This window comes from Protomyctophum bolini (assembly GCF_963924005.1).
Source record: "Protomyctophum bolini genome assembly, chromosome: 16".
In the NCBI taxonomy this organism is placed as follows: Eukaryota; Metazoa; Chordata; class Actinopteri; order Myctophiformes; family Myctophidae; genus Protomyctophum; species Protomyctophum bolini.
The window spans coordinates 20,762,749-20,778,127 of NC_137877.1; the positions used below are offsets into that span (position 1 = coordinate 20,762,749).

The window sequence follows — 15,379 nt, forward strand, 5'->3', positions numbered from 1 at the left end:
CTGCATTGAGTGACCTTGCGGTACATAGAATTTGATCTATTGAAGATTCTGACCTTCAAATGTACATCATTTTTGTTTTGATTGTATTGCTGTATTGTTGTATTGTTCTTTCTGCTTTGGCAATGTAAACGTATGTTTTCTCATGCCAATAAAGCCCTTTGAATTGAATTGAAATTGAGAGTTGAGGGGGCCCAAGGGGGGTCATCAGCCTCTTTTGTTAGATCCACCTGTTGGTGGCGCTGTAACTGGCCAATGTGAAAAGGGTGGGATATATTCCTCAGCCTAGTATGAAAGTCTGTGAAAGATTCCAGTAAATTGCACACTGCCTTCATGATTTGAGTCATTTAAAAAATGTTGAAGTAGACCACTGGCCTATGAAATAATGCAGCACCAATGTGAACTTCCTTTTGTTTTGTTTATTTAAAAAAAAACATGTACAAAGGCAATTTAAATAAATGTAAGCCCCTTTAGCATATTTAATATAATAGAAATGCTATTAATATACGTGTAAATGGCTCAATTGAATAACAACATTGCTGTAATTTGCATCAGTTGAGTCCCAGTTTCAATGTATTGATTTATAAACAGTATAATGCAGAATTAGTACATTTAATTCAAACAAAAGTACAACTCAATACAAAAACTGTGGACACTATGATGAAGCATTACACTTGTTTACAATAAGGCCCACCATTTTCAATTCATCAGAACATTTAGAGACTTACATATACACTTCTATATAAAAATCAGGAATGATTGAATGTAATATGTCAGGTATATCAAGTTAGTTTCAGCCTTCTAGTGGAATCTGATATTTCTTCTTGTACTGTGTCTTATGGGTTAAGAATTGCATAATTATGTACCCATAATATGACATAAGATTCAGGAATACCCCAAAGATGTATAAGTTTGTAGTATATCCACGGCTTCCCAAGCCATGAGCCGTCTCACTCTCTCAGAGAGAGAGAGAGAGAGAGAGAGAGAGAGAGATTTTTACCTGTACTATATTTTCACCTGTACTTTGAGATTTTTCCTGTACTTTTAAACAGAGAGAGAGAGGGGGAGGAGGTAAAGCAGCTCCCACCCCTACCTCTCTCTCTCTCTCTCCGTGACTACCTCTCTTTCTCTCCCCCCATTACTATTGGCTCATGTGGCACACCCGTTATGCGATGCTCAGAATGCCAGAATGGCACCTTCCAGGCCAGCCAATCACAGCACGCAATATGTGCTGAGGCATTCCGTCCTCAAATTTATATGAGGGCCTATATTGTCTATTGTGACATTATTTTTCTATATACAGCTGTTTGCCCTTAACTCGTGTCACATTTGCCATTGAAAATGAAAGGAGAATTTACGTCATATGTGTCTGAACAAATCAGCTTTTTGTGGCAACACAAACATTAAATGCCATTGACAATGAATGGAGAATTTACGTCATATGTGGACGAGCAAATCGGCTTTTCTAAACAGTGCAACCGTTTTAATTCAGCTCGGGGCTTAAATATATATATATATATACAGTATGTATATATCACATAAATTCAGTTGTCATCTTACATACATGGTCAACGACGTCGAGTCTGTGGGGGCTATGGGGCTGTAGCCCCCATGAAGAATTAAATAGCCCCTTTTAGCCCCCATGAAGATTTTCGTGGACATTTTATATTAACGTTACAGATTTTCTGGGAATTATTGACCCTCTGTGACTCCGAAAATTCCGAAAATGTGAACCTCTCCGCCGGCAGTTCAGAGGTGTTTAAAGTACTCAAATGCTAATCAGGTTACTTTTGTTTTCACCTAGCCAGGTATTATATGCCTACAGTACAGTGCCCATAGGCGGCGGGTGTGTAAGGCTATAGGGAAGGCTTAGCCTTCCCAAAAATTATGCTGGGTATTTTTTTAAATATATATAATATATGTGCGCAGCATTATATAGAAGGCTATTGTGTGTGTAGTGTGTGTGTGTGGTGATCGGGTAGGTAGGCTATACAGCAACTGGCCTAATCAGCATATGATTGGCTACTATTGGTATGTCTGTAAACCTCGTCCGCTTCCAGTCGCTTTGTAGCAAACAGTAGCGCGCGCTGGTTTGTTTTGGGAAACTAGCAAAACGCAAAATGTATTTTCCAAGGCAAAGATAAAGTAATTCAGAAGAAGAAGCTGTGACTCGGCTGTCAGAACTCAACACCACCACCAGTGCCCGCACGGTTCACAGTTCACACCACTGCAGCAACACTGACACGTTCAGCGGAGTGACTGCTGTCTCTGTGCCGTCTGTGAAGAGCCATGAGCCGCGACTCCCGGGAGGGGCAGCAACACCGCCGGGTAATCTACAGACTATAGTGAGACTACACACTGACTCGAGAAAAGACCCATATCGTCCAAAATAGGCTAATCAGTCGTTGTCTGTGTATAGGCTAATTCATTGGTAAAAGTACGCTAAACTCATTTTTAGACCATTTGGGAAATAAATAAATCCGCGGCGGCGCGATCTAAGGGTAATGGACACATAACGGACACCCGGGTATAAATGCAATAATTTATTAACAAATAATGAATATTTACAGATATATGGCATCATGCATAAATTACAATCAACATGAAACATATTACTTTTATTACATTTTTTTTTTACTATGGCGTCTTCTCTCGTGTATCATCAGATGTCCGGCTCCATGCTCGCCTCTCCTTGGAGGCCAGTTGGGGTCAAAACAAAGTATACCACATTGTGACAGCTGTAGTGAGTCTACAGTCCACCTGCCTGCTGGCAATATAGCCTGGTTGTGATATGTAGATGTGATTGATATTTTTTGTTTGTTTTTTTAAGTCATTCTATAACAACAACACAAAGTAATTGAATTTATATATTACTATGTTATTACTAATTTTATGTATAACTATATTACTAATTGTATTTATTTGATGTATTACTATGTTATTACTAATTTTACTTCATGCATTTATTTTTTTATGTATTACTGTCATTACTAATTTTATTTTTTATGCATTTATTTATTTTATGTATTACTGTTATTACTAATTTTATGCATTACTATATTGATAATTAAATTTATTTTATGTATTATTGTCTATATTACTAATTATATTTATTTTATCCATTATTATGCTATTACTAATTTTATTTGATGTATTACTAATTTTAATTTACTTTTATTTTACTATTTTAATTTACTTTTATTTTACTATAATCTATTTTTTTATCGTTCGTTTTATCCATTTATTTATATTATGATCTAGTTATTTATATTGGTTTATTATTTTATTGTTTAGAGCCCTGATTGATCACATCTACATATCACCACTACCAGTCAGGATCTGAGTGACTCAGAACCCTGGTGACCTCCAGATGGAGCCACAGGAGACCAGCAACGTCCTAAAGAAAAGAAAGAAATGCTCATTACTACTTTGTTCATAAAACAATATTGATTGAAATATTTATTAACAGCAGAATTACAGTACATGTCAAGCACAAACTCAATACAAAGACTAAGAGTTAACTGTAAGTGGACGACCCAATTAAGCATTACACTTGTTTACAAGAGGGTCCACCATGTTCAATTTATCAAAACATAGAGACGTACAAATAAGACACTTCTATATAGTCAAAGAACAGAACAGGAATTCATCATAAAGGAGGTAAAAAGGGAAAATAAACGTATACAGTGAGGGGAAAAAGGGAGTCAAGGGATTCACATGTCTTAATGACTGTTGGTAGGGCGTTCCACATTTTGGTGGCATAGGAGTGAAAATAATTTAGTCCCTTGTTTGTGCCGAATCTGGGTTGTTGCACTCCCTCTGGTGTTGTGGGTGTGGACTTCGTTAACATAAAGGAAGTATCTAGACAGGTACATGGGTATCTTGGTGGTGTATCGAATCTTGTGGACCAGACCCATTGCAAGATGCTGTACTCTGTCGTCGACCCTAAGCCATTCCAGCCTGTCAAAGTGGGCAGGAGTGAGGTAGGTTCGGGGGGTGAGGCCAAGTAGGAGCCTGACCAGTTTGTTTTGGGAGGTCTGGAGCCTAGTTTTAAGGGCCTTTGAGGTGCTGTGGTACCAGGAGGTGCATGCATAGTCAAAGAAACCTTGTACGAGGGCTCCTGTTAAGGTCTTCAAGGTGTTTTTGTTGACCAGTGAGGAGATCCTGCAAAGGAATCTTGTTCTTTGGTTGACCTTTTTGATTACGTTGGTGGCCATTTTATCACTGGAAAGATTAGCCTCCAGGATGGAACCTAGGTAGGCAATTTCATCTTTACGTGTGATAACATTGTCACCAACTCTAACCAAGAAGTCATTTGCCTTGCTGAGATTACTATTATAGATCCAAAGAGAATGGATTCAGTTTTTCCCAGGTGTAAAGATAGTTTGTTATCAGCGAGCCAGGTGCAGATTCTACCGAGTTCAGAGCTGAGGGACTTTTCAACCTGCAGTTTGTTCCTGTCCGAGACTAGCAGTGCCGAGTCATCTGCGAACAGGAACAAGTTGCAGTCACAAGCTGATGTCATGTCATGATCATAGTGTGTGTGCGTGTGTTGTATAGTTACCTTGCTGTGATGTAACTCCAAAGGTGATCAGAAATAGTTGCTCCATCGGCTAGAAACGTGCTCTTCACCGGCATGATGATCCTAAAAAAATGATGATTCCATGATGATTCCTAAAAAAAGTCTATAGTCAACCCTAACTGATTACAGAACATGATATAAAAAAACACAACTAGAAGGATTTAGGCCTGTCACAATTACCTAATCGCCAAGTATTTGAGATACTTTTTTAGAGTCATAATCGTCTCCATGTTGAAAATGTTCATATATTGTCAAACATTTTAAAGAAATAATGCAAGCAACCGATCTACAAGCTCTAAATGTGTCACTTTGTTTGTGTCTCTTTTTTTTAGTGTATAAAGTTATTGAATTATGCCATGTGCATCTTTTTGTTTACAAAGCCTACAAAAGCCAAAGTTTTATTTAGAATGTTAGTATGACGCAATTAAATTGTTACTTGTAATTTATTTGAGCGACAATTAAAATCGGCCATTATAAAACCTTAAATTCTGACAGGCCTAAACAGGTTCCAGTGGAGTCTACCGAACCTTCTAGCTCCGTCCGAGCCTCCCAGCGACACAGAAGTCCTCAGCGGAAACACCCGGGGAAAGCTTCGGATCTCAGGCATCGGCTGAGATCTCCATTCTAACAAAGAACGAAAGACACACAGCCCAAATTAGCTTTGCTGTGTGTGTGTGTGTGCGTGTCCTGTCACAACATACACATGCACTTACAGTAACGTTTAAGAATAGGGATCGACCAATTATCGGCAACGGACGATTATTGGCTTTTTACGAAGCCTAAAAAAGCCCTAACCCTAAAGCGGTTCGTACCGTTGAGTTCCTCACTGAGAAGGCCCAGGTCCGAAGTCCTCCAGCGTCTACCCAGATCTCCGTCCTCCGTCCTCCCATCCATCCAGGCCCAGGTCCGAAGTCCTCCAGCGTCTACCCAGATCTCCATCTTCCAATCCATGGACAGACCTGCAGATCTCCATCTCTAGAGGCTCCAGCCTCCAGCTGTGTCTATGATCTCCATCCTGAGAGAGAAAGAAACCATTAGCTCTACAAGCTCACAACACGTTGCAGTGTGAGCTTGTAGATCTGCTATTTTTGCTGAACAGAATAGGGATGCTGGGGTTGAAGTGGTTAACAAAAGTGTCAAAGACTTTGATTAGCTTGGAAAGCTGACAGACATTCAACCAGAGTGCCACTAGGAGGCATCAACACATGTACAGTCCTCAACATCTTTTGTAATTTGTATTCAAGTTGTTACAAAGACCAAGAGGCACGCTCATGATATGAGATATTGACTCTCAAACTATTGTGCAGATTTAGATTTATCCTAAAATATTTAAAACATTTGGATTACTGTAAATGATGCCATTCTTCGTACCATAAAAGTACAAAAGCAGTTATCCATCCTCAGAAACAAGCAAGAACTATTCCTACTCACAGCTCATCAGAGTCCTCTGAGGAAGCCCCCGGGGGGTGGGAGCTTTGGAACGGATCTCTGTCCAGGGAACATCAAATCGTCTATCGAAAAAAAAAAACACACCAAATTAGCCTTTCTGTGTGTGTGTATGTGTGTGTGTGTGTGTGTGTGTGTGTGCACTCCCTGTCCAGCAGCCGCGTTCCAGCGACGTCTACCGTGATCTTCATCCTAACAAAGAAAGATTGATTAGAGTGACCAAGAGCCAGATATATATTCTATCCTGTCACAACATATATACATAAAACTTTTATTTATAGAGAACATTTAAACAGAAGCTAAACATATCACTTACAGTAATAAACGTTTCAGTTAGGGTTCTTTTTGACAGGCCTAACAGGGTCTTACTTTGAGTCGTCTTCAGAGGAATGCAGATTCCTGGAGAGACCTGCAGTACATCTGGAAGAAAGACATGGCCGTTATCGTCTATGAATGGCTTCATAGAAAAGAGCTTCGCACATCACTCCCTTGTTGTTGCTGCCAATAGTCTGGATAGTCTATACTTCTTATTCTTGATGACAATTGTTTATGAATTTGATGCATTACTATGTGTTGTTGCTTACTGTAAGTCACTCTGGATGTGAGAACTGCCTAAATTGTTGAAATTCCTAGACGTGATCAATTGTGGCTTTTTATGCCTTTACTGATAGTGAACAGTATATAGACAGGAAAGGGGGAAGAGATGGGGAGTGACACGCGGCAAAGGCCGTCGGGAGTCGAATCTGGCTGGCTTGGCAGCATAGGTGCCCAGACAGTTGAGCTAACCATCCGGGCCACACTTAAATATTTAATTGAGCGACAATAATCGTCCAGTAAAAAGAAACCTCATAATCGTGAAAGGCCTAGAGCGGTTCTTACTGTGCGGTTCCTCACCGGGCAGGCCCAGATCCGAAGTCATCCGGCATCTACACAGATCTCCGTCCTAAGAAAGAAAGAAGGACTAAATTAGCTTTTGTTTTGTTGAGCTGCATATTCAGAACCACTTAAACCCTCTATAGATTTGATAAAACAGACCTTTAAAGAGAGCATTTGGTATATGCTCCGATTTCACTCTACACAAATTGATTTGCCAAACATAGCAGATCTACAAGCTCACAACACGTTGCAATGCGGTGTGAGCTTGTAGATCTGCTAATTTGGCTGAACGCTCCCCCCAGAATAGAGATGCTGGGGTTGAAGTGGTTAAAAAAAAGTGTCATTAAGACTTTGATTAGCTTGGAGAGCTGACAGACATTCAACCAGTGCCACTAGGAGGAATCATACTGCCATGCTATACTTCGTACCATAACAGTACAACAGATATCCATCCCAACAAGAAATATTCCTACTCACAGCTCATCAGAAGTCCTCAGAGGAACGGATCTCTGTCCTTCCACGACCCATCCACCCTAAGAAAGAAAGAAAGATTAATTTAAGTGACCAAGAGCCAGATATACATACATTGTGTCCTTTCACATCATACACAAAATGTATAGAGAACATTTAAAACAGAAGCCGACCATACCACTCGCAGTAATAGAAAAGTCTAAGTGGTTTCTTACTTTGAGCCGCCTTCAGAGCCCCCCATGCAGATTCATCCATGGACAGCGAGAACTGCAGATGTCCACCTGTAGGGGCTCCGGTTGAGCCTCGCAGCATCTGGAATGAAGACATGGTGGTTATATTCTATGAATAGCTTTGCACATCACTCACTTGTTGCTGCTGCCAATAGGAATTTGTGATGTCTGTGTGGCGACAATTGCTGTGTGTCTGTTTTTTTTATAATGCATACAATTTATATAGCACTTTTCAAGGTACCCAAAGTTGCTTCACAAAACAGTAAAAACAATTTTTTTTGAAAATAAACTAGATTAAAAAGGTTCAAAACTAGAATTTTTTGGCATGTTTGTGAAGCTTTTCGGTTCCACACCAGTAACTGCTGTTCAACACTAACAGCTACATCCATGACCTCCCTGCAACAACATCAATGAAGTCTGGCTATGCAGACGACCCGAGTACTGTGTCCCAGTCTGGAGCCGTAGCTCTCATGTCAAGAAGCTGGATGCTGCCCTCAACACCGGATGGGCCACCCCAAACAAACTGCCTGCCTGTTCTCGCTGGAATCACTCCAACAGAGGTCAGACGAGAAGCAGCCACGCTGGCCCTCACTGAGAAGGCACAGCTGAGTGAATCCCAGCCATCTCCTCCACAAGGTCGTCAGAGACACCACAGCACACGTGCCTCAAGTCACGGTGCCCTTTGCCACAACACACACACACCAAGTCACGGCGACCTTTGCCACAGCACACGTGCCTCAAGTCACTATGCCCCTTTGCCACACAGGCCCAGGAACTGCTCCACACAACACCAGCTGACACCTCCAAGGCATCCTGGGTGAAGGCAAGACAGAGGGACCAGTGGAATACATCGAGGACCCCAAATATGTTCTTTGCCAGCACCTCCCCTGCAAGGAGTGGACAACCCTCAAAGCAGAAGTGGGACATCTCGGACAGTGCCCACTGTGAATGCGAGGATCCACTACAGACTGTGGAACACGTAATGACCATTTTCCCCAAATACCGGCCACCGAATGGTGATCGTGGCTTAGGTGACCTAGACAATGACACATTGTACTGGCTTGCTGCAACAGAGCTGAAGTTCTATGGACATACGGCAGAAGATGTTTAAGAAACGTATTTTTTGTAATTTCTTCATTTTTTCGGCAAACCTTTGTGGCATTTAATTTATGGAACATGTGGATGTTTATTTATTTATTGGTGAAGTTGTGGCATTCTTTGAAATGTATTGACACGTTTGATATATGTTTTTGTTAGGGATGTCCGATATTATCGGCCGATAAAGGCAATAAAAATTAATAACCCTAACCCTTAATTTTACTTTATTTATTATTTTACATTAAAAACATCTACAAGCTCACAATACAATAAGACACATGTGAGCTTGTAGATCTGCTATTTTCAAAATATTTTTATACATTTGAAAACTTGAGCTGAGAGATTAGATCATTTTAGATGAGACATTTTGCATAATGAGTCATTATTAATAATTACTTTTGGTATTTTAAGTACATTTTATACCAAAACCTTTGTACCTTTACTCGAGTACATGTTGAATTGTAACGGAGTATTTCTATATTGCAGTATTGCCTACTTTTATTTAAGTAAAAAGTTTGAGTTATGTTTCCACCACTGGAAAAAGCCTGCATATAATATATATATATATCGGTATCTGTTGATATTGGCAATTAGGAGTTGGACAATATCCAACACCGACTGTCGGACATCCCTTGATTTGTGTGATTTTTGTGCAGCTTTTTGTTTGTTTTGTGAACGACCAAAGGCACACCCAGTATGTATCACAAGGCTATTCCACCAGTCAGGTGTACTTATATCTACATCTCATAAGCGGCCATGAACTAAACACTACAGATATCACAATTTGACTTTGGCAGCAGCAAGAAACGACCGATATGCAAAGCCATGCTTCTCTCTATACAAACACTCATAATGTCCACATGGACAGCAGCCAGGATGGGGTGGTTCACACAGGAGACCAGGTTCAGTGTTCCAGCAGCATCTACAGTCATCTCCATCTACATCTAGAAAGAAAGAAAGAAAGACATCAGAAGCTGACCATATCACTCACAGTAATAGAAACATTTTAAAAGGATCTCTGGCTAATAAGACAAATATTCCTTAACATTATACTTGCCATCTATAACTAAAATTGTAAAATATAAACCAGTTAAATATTTTATTTCTTTCATATAATCTTTTACTGGTTACTTGGTTAGATCCTTCCAATCGATCATCGATCATCAGAGTGAAGATTTCAACTTGAATGTAGGGCATTGGCCCTACATTGCCATGCCTTTCTTTTATCACCAGAGATATAAGGTTCAACAACGTGCTCACACTTTGGGACTTGGGCGTCTTGTTGTTTACTCACTTGTAGTTGTTTGTCGATGGTGATTGATGATGACTGCAGCCCCTCGATTGATGAAAGAATGACAAGTCTGGGTGGTCTCGACGGGTGTGTTTATTGTTCCAACACCGTGAAAACTATAAGGATATAGAATAAATACAGTTACAATCGAATAATCTCATAGTTTGACTACTAAAATCTGTGCAATAAACTTGTCACTTCAGCAGTACAATCAACAATAAAAATGGTTAATTTATGGTCAATTATAAATACAGTGATAGAAAACTCAAGTCATTTCAATTATAAGACAAGGAAAATGCACAATAACCAAAAGTACCACAACCAAACGAAAACCAAACAAATACAATCATGAATGATATACTCCAACAAATGGAAACTAGACAAATAAATAATCATGTATACCTCACTCCGCGTATCGAGGGTGCTAAAGGGCTGCATAACCAACTTGAACCTCAGGGCACATCAACAGTCACCGATGGTCACATTTACACATAGTGTGACGGACAGGCACTGTAGACAATAGACAACTTCAGTCACTAAAAGTTCACTAAAATTGCAAATGTCACAGGCTTTAACACTGCTTAATCAATAAGAGTACAAACATAATAAGAGTCACATAAACAGTCAAACATTTCATACCGTGTGGTCTGGTGCAAAAACACACACACACGTGCCCTCTCCCTCTGCTCACTCTGGCTGTGTAAAATGAGTCTATTGATCTAGAGGTGAGTGAAGCTAACAGGCTTCAGCTATATATGGATAGTGTCACTCCCTCCATGAACAAGTCAGTCGTTTCTGTTTACTGATGATTTTATTTAGCCCCATATGTGCCCTCTCCCTACGCTCATTCTGTAGCTCCGAGATGAGGTCACACACTAGGCCCCTCCCACGCGTTTCAGGAACGGCGCAAGCTTCCGCAATATACGTTTCTTATCCTTACCACACCATTAATCCAAAGCGTGTATGTCCCGTCTTTTGTCAGTCGCTTCCATGTTTATCAAGGAAGTGTGCGTGTGCGCGTGCATGTCGAGTTAACTGTTCAACTTCCTTGATAAACATGGAAGCGACTGACAAAAGACGGGACGTAAAGGCTTTCATACATAGGAGCGGCGGGATTTTCTGCGCCGCTCCTATGTATGAATTAGTGTAAACGTACATGGTCCATACACGTTTTGGATTAATGGTGTGGTAAGGATAAGAAACGTATATTGCGGAAGCTTGCGCCGTTCCTGAAACGCGTGGGAGGGGCCTAGTGTGTGACCTCATCTCGGAGCTACAGAATGAGCGTAGGGAGAGGGCACATATGGGGCTATCAATAGACCAACGTCAAAACTGATGAACACACAATGAATAAACAAAGATCAGTACATGAGCAAACTTAAGCACATAAACATAACAAACATGACAATATAATGCATACATGATGAACACATGGACTGCATAAGGGGAACACTGGCTGCATAAGGGGAATGAAGGGAATGGAATGACAGGAAACCCATATGAACAACAACAAACGCGGTCAAACTGTAACAAAAACAAATCGCATCAATTAAACTCATATACAAATCAAACATACACCTTAAATGTTGACAAAGAACGTAAAACATTGGTTCAGAAACAAACAAACAAACCTTGGTTAATGACACGCTTCTCTCAAACAATTCATGTCCTTCCGTCTACACGGAGGCTTGACAAACAATGTTGTGAGCCATCGCTGGTTCAACACCAAATAAGGACATGGCACCGGACGTGACGCAATTCCAAATTACCTTTCCCAATATAATGTGAAATAAAACAAAATAATGACTGGGGAGCCCCCATGAGGATCATCAGAACTCTTCGGCTCTGTACATGGTCATGGTGAAAAGATTAGTTTTTTAAAACATTGTATCATAGTTAAAAGATAATAACATAATTAAGTTGACAAATTAATGAAGAAGTATATACATTTTTATTGGATGATGTACGACGGCAAGAGCGCCCCTCACTTCACACGGGTGTGATTTTTCTTTTCTGTAGCCTAGTTATTGTTCAGTAACTACTGGAGATTCTCCAATTTTAACCCATTTAGAAGTGAAAAACAGTCAAATAGAGATTAATAGGTTAATCCCCCCTTGCTCAAGAGTGATGAATGAGCCATGTGGCCCCAGCCTGTTCAATCTCTATCCTCTAAATATTCATTACAGCTTCCGCTCGGCTCTCAAATAAGCCAAACTATATTAAACTTTATTAAAGTGATTTAGCTGGCGGTAATAGATAAATCATGATTAAAAGGCAACCCAGTCATCTCTAAGCCGTACCTATACCCAGGCCCTCATAGACAACTATACCTTTATGCCAGTCAGTGGTGGAGTAATTAAGTAAAAGTATCAATACCATGAAGTAGAAACCCTCAAAAATGATGAAAAACGGCGCGCTATAGTATGCCGTACGATACAGGCTATAGCAATTTCCGCAATTATCATTTCCGCAATTTCCGCAATTTCCATTTACGCAATTTCACAATTTACGCAATTTCAGCAATTTCCGCAATTTCCGCAATTTCCATTTCAGCAATTTCCGCAATTCCGCAATTTCCATTTCCACAATTTCCGCAATTTCCGCAATTTCCATTTCAGCAATTTCCGCAATTCCGCAAACATTTATTTATGTTTAAGTAACTAGTAACTAAAGTTTTCAAATAATTGTAGTGGAGTAAAAATTACAATATTTGTCTCTGAGATGTAGTGGAGTTGAAGTAAGTATATAATTTTTTATTTTATTTCTTAACTTAAGTACAGTACTTGAGTACATGTAGTTACTTAATTTCTTTCTTCCACTGGCTGAGTGGAAGGAAAGCGAGATGAATTGAACATGACAGCACTGTCACGTCTTTCTTCACTGCACATCGGTTGGCCTTGACACAACCATTTTAATTCACCCTGCTCTTAAATTAAAGTGACAGTTTTAAATAAATGAATTAGATTAGACAAAAGATTAAAGCACTATACAGTACCTTCTTCCCTTCCTCCCGAAATGTTCCGGCTACTATCACATCAGGGTGGGATCTGACTTGATAATGGCAAGAATTTTATCATCATCAGCTGCTTATATAACCTGCCTTCTCTCTCTGATTCTGCTCAGTCATTCTAAATAATCAAGGCAAAAGAGGAAAGGAGTCAATGGAGATCATCATGCTAAGCACGAAAAGAAAGAAAGAGAGTTAAACAAGTCCATTCTGTCTGCAATAGGATTGTGTCCAATTTGAACATTTGTATTTGTATTTGAACTTCACTTTGGCTCCACAACTCTTAGTAATGTGGGGGGTAAAAAGAAGAAATTAGAAAATGTGCATGGTGTATTATTTTCCACACATAGTACCACAATTTATTTGCATTTTTGTCCAACTCTCCATGTACACACAATAGTAACACAAATGGCATGGTATTACTGGAAATAATTAGCTAACTAGCCATCAAAACAACAAAGGCAAGTCTGACTGCTCTGAAGGTCACTGATAGCTGTTTGGCTGCACCCTATCTGAGAATGTAAAAGTTGGTAGATGTTTGTTTGTTAGTCGATAATCACACAATTTATTAGTACCAATTTTCCCTTATTTTTTCCCTTGGATGAGCCAAATATCAGTGCAAACTTTGCCTTTAAACCTCGGTCATTTTGGCAACTTTGAATAAAATAGTATATGAATGCAAGGACACTTGGAGCACGTTCTGCCAAAACAGATCAAGCATGCATACAATACAGTTGGCTGTTGAAACAGAGTTATTACAACAAGTAACAACCAGCACTCTAACAACCATTACCTTTATAAAGTTGTTAGTAAAAACTAAAAAGACATTCATAATCAATTAAATTCTCACAAGGCCAAATCATTGATTTGCGGACAACGCAAATTGAAAGGAAAACAGCACACGCTCATTTCTATTCTATGGGGTGAATATGGAATAATGCACTTGTATGCACTAGGAGGTGACGCAAAAAACCCTCGGGACTTGATCAGCAGCAGATCGGATAATGCATTTTGCTGTAAAATTTTGCACAGGCTGTCAAAAAACAACTTTAAGTTGTTTCACACGGTAATTCATTTTACCACCCCATTATTATTTCAGACAACCACAATAACATGTCAGTAGGCCTAGCTTCAAATTTGCGGTGTTGGGAAATAGGTTCAGTCCCACCACCCTTCTGGGAGGCACGTGTGAGGTCAGGTCACAGATTTAGCTAGAGATCCATTGCTTTAAGGATGACATGTTCAGAAACAAACAAAAAAAAACAAAAATTGCTTTCTAAACAATAACCATCTTTGAGCTTGAGCCAGATTTGTCAATCCTTCTGTCATCTGAATAGTACAGTATGTATAATATGCTTTATTCTGTATTTTAATAAAAGCAATGAAAGGACAAATACTGTACATAACCATGAATAAAGACATAACTTTCATCAATGACTTTATGATGGATGACTTGCAAAAACAAAACCTTGATTTACACCCATTTATATCGAAAGCACTTTTGTTGAGTTTGTCTGCTTAATTAGCTCTACTCCAGAATCTCCACTACAGAATCCACAATCTGTTCCACTCCAAAGATCAGAAATACATAAATAAAAGGCAAGCCGTGAAATGGGCAGACATTTTACTTTTGTAAACAATATGAGGTGAAAAGCAGAAGAAATAAAGTATAATGATAATAAAAGAAACAAAAACAAATAAATTACTGGCCTTATGGTAATCATGATTTACTCCTTTATAAAAGAAAAGATAAAGCACTTCAATGAAATTGTGTACCCACCACAGGATCAAATAGCAAATTAGACCCTGTATACACGAGGACGGTTGTTCGTTGCTGGTCGTTGCTGTGTTCCATTTCGGCTCTGAAAGTGGACAACAGGGTACAGTACAATGATCATCATTACATGATCATGATCATCATTAATAACCACTTGACCCACAGCATGTATTATGGGGGTAACATTAGACAGAAAAATAGCCAATATACAAGCTCACAGCTCGCTAAGAACTTTAGAGCATTGTGACTATTTTGGGGGGCGAGGAAATGTGGGGGAAAAAGCGGTCCAAGTACAGTTGCAACTCAAGTCCATGAGGGTTTAATTGGTTAACCCCAGCCTCCCTATTCTGATGCAAACATTCGGCCAAAATAGCTCACAGCACTTGAGCTTGTGGAATTGTAGATCAGAGATTTGGTGTAAAGGGGGAAAAAGGAGCTGACCAGGTATAGAGTCCTGGGGCAAGGTGGTCAAATAAATGAATGTGATTGGCCAGTAGTCACTTTGATCGGCAGTTGTGCCGAATACAATAACAATAACCCCAAGACATGACTCTGCCCCTCCCAGGAACGTAACTCGAGTCGACCGTAGCTGAGTCGGCACGGC

The 15,379-nt window shown here is 39.7% G+C and overlaps 1 protein-coding gene across 1 annotated transcript; it reads right to left on the reverse strand.

The window, feature by feature from the left end:
• Positions 1-3,111: 3,111 nt before the first annotated feature.
• Positions 3,112-9,505, reverse strand: LOC308331189 (uncharacterized protein). Its single transcript, XM_080786435.1, has 9 exons — positions 7,588-9,505; positions 7,379-7,434; positions 6,905-6,968; positions 6,395-6,445; positions 6,011-6,217; positions 5,392-5,594; positions 5,107-5,203; positions 4,562-4,642; positions 3,112-3,394 (listed from the first exon to the last, which is right to left on the reverse strand). Exons 6-9 carry the CDS (start codon positions 5,528-5,530, stop codon positions 3,346-3,348), a joined length of 366 nt encoding a protein of 121 aa, XP_080642561.1. The 5' UTR covers positions 5,531-5,594; positions 6,011-6,217; positions 6,395-6,445; positions 6,905-6,968; positions 7,379-7,434; positions 7,588-9,505; the 3' UTR covers positions 3,112-3,345.
• Between the last annotated feature and the right edge of the window lie 5,874 nt (positions 9,506-15,379).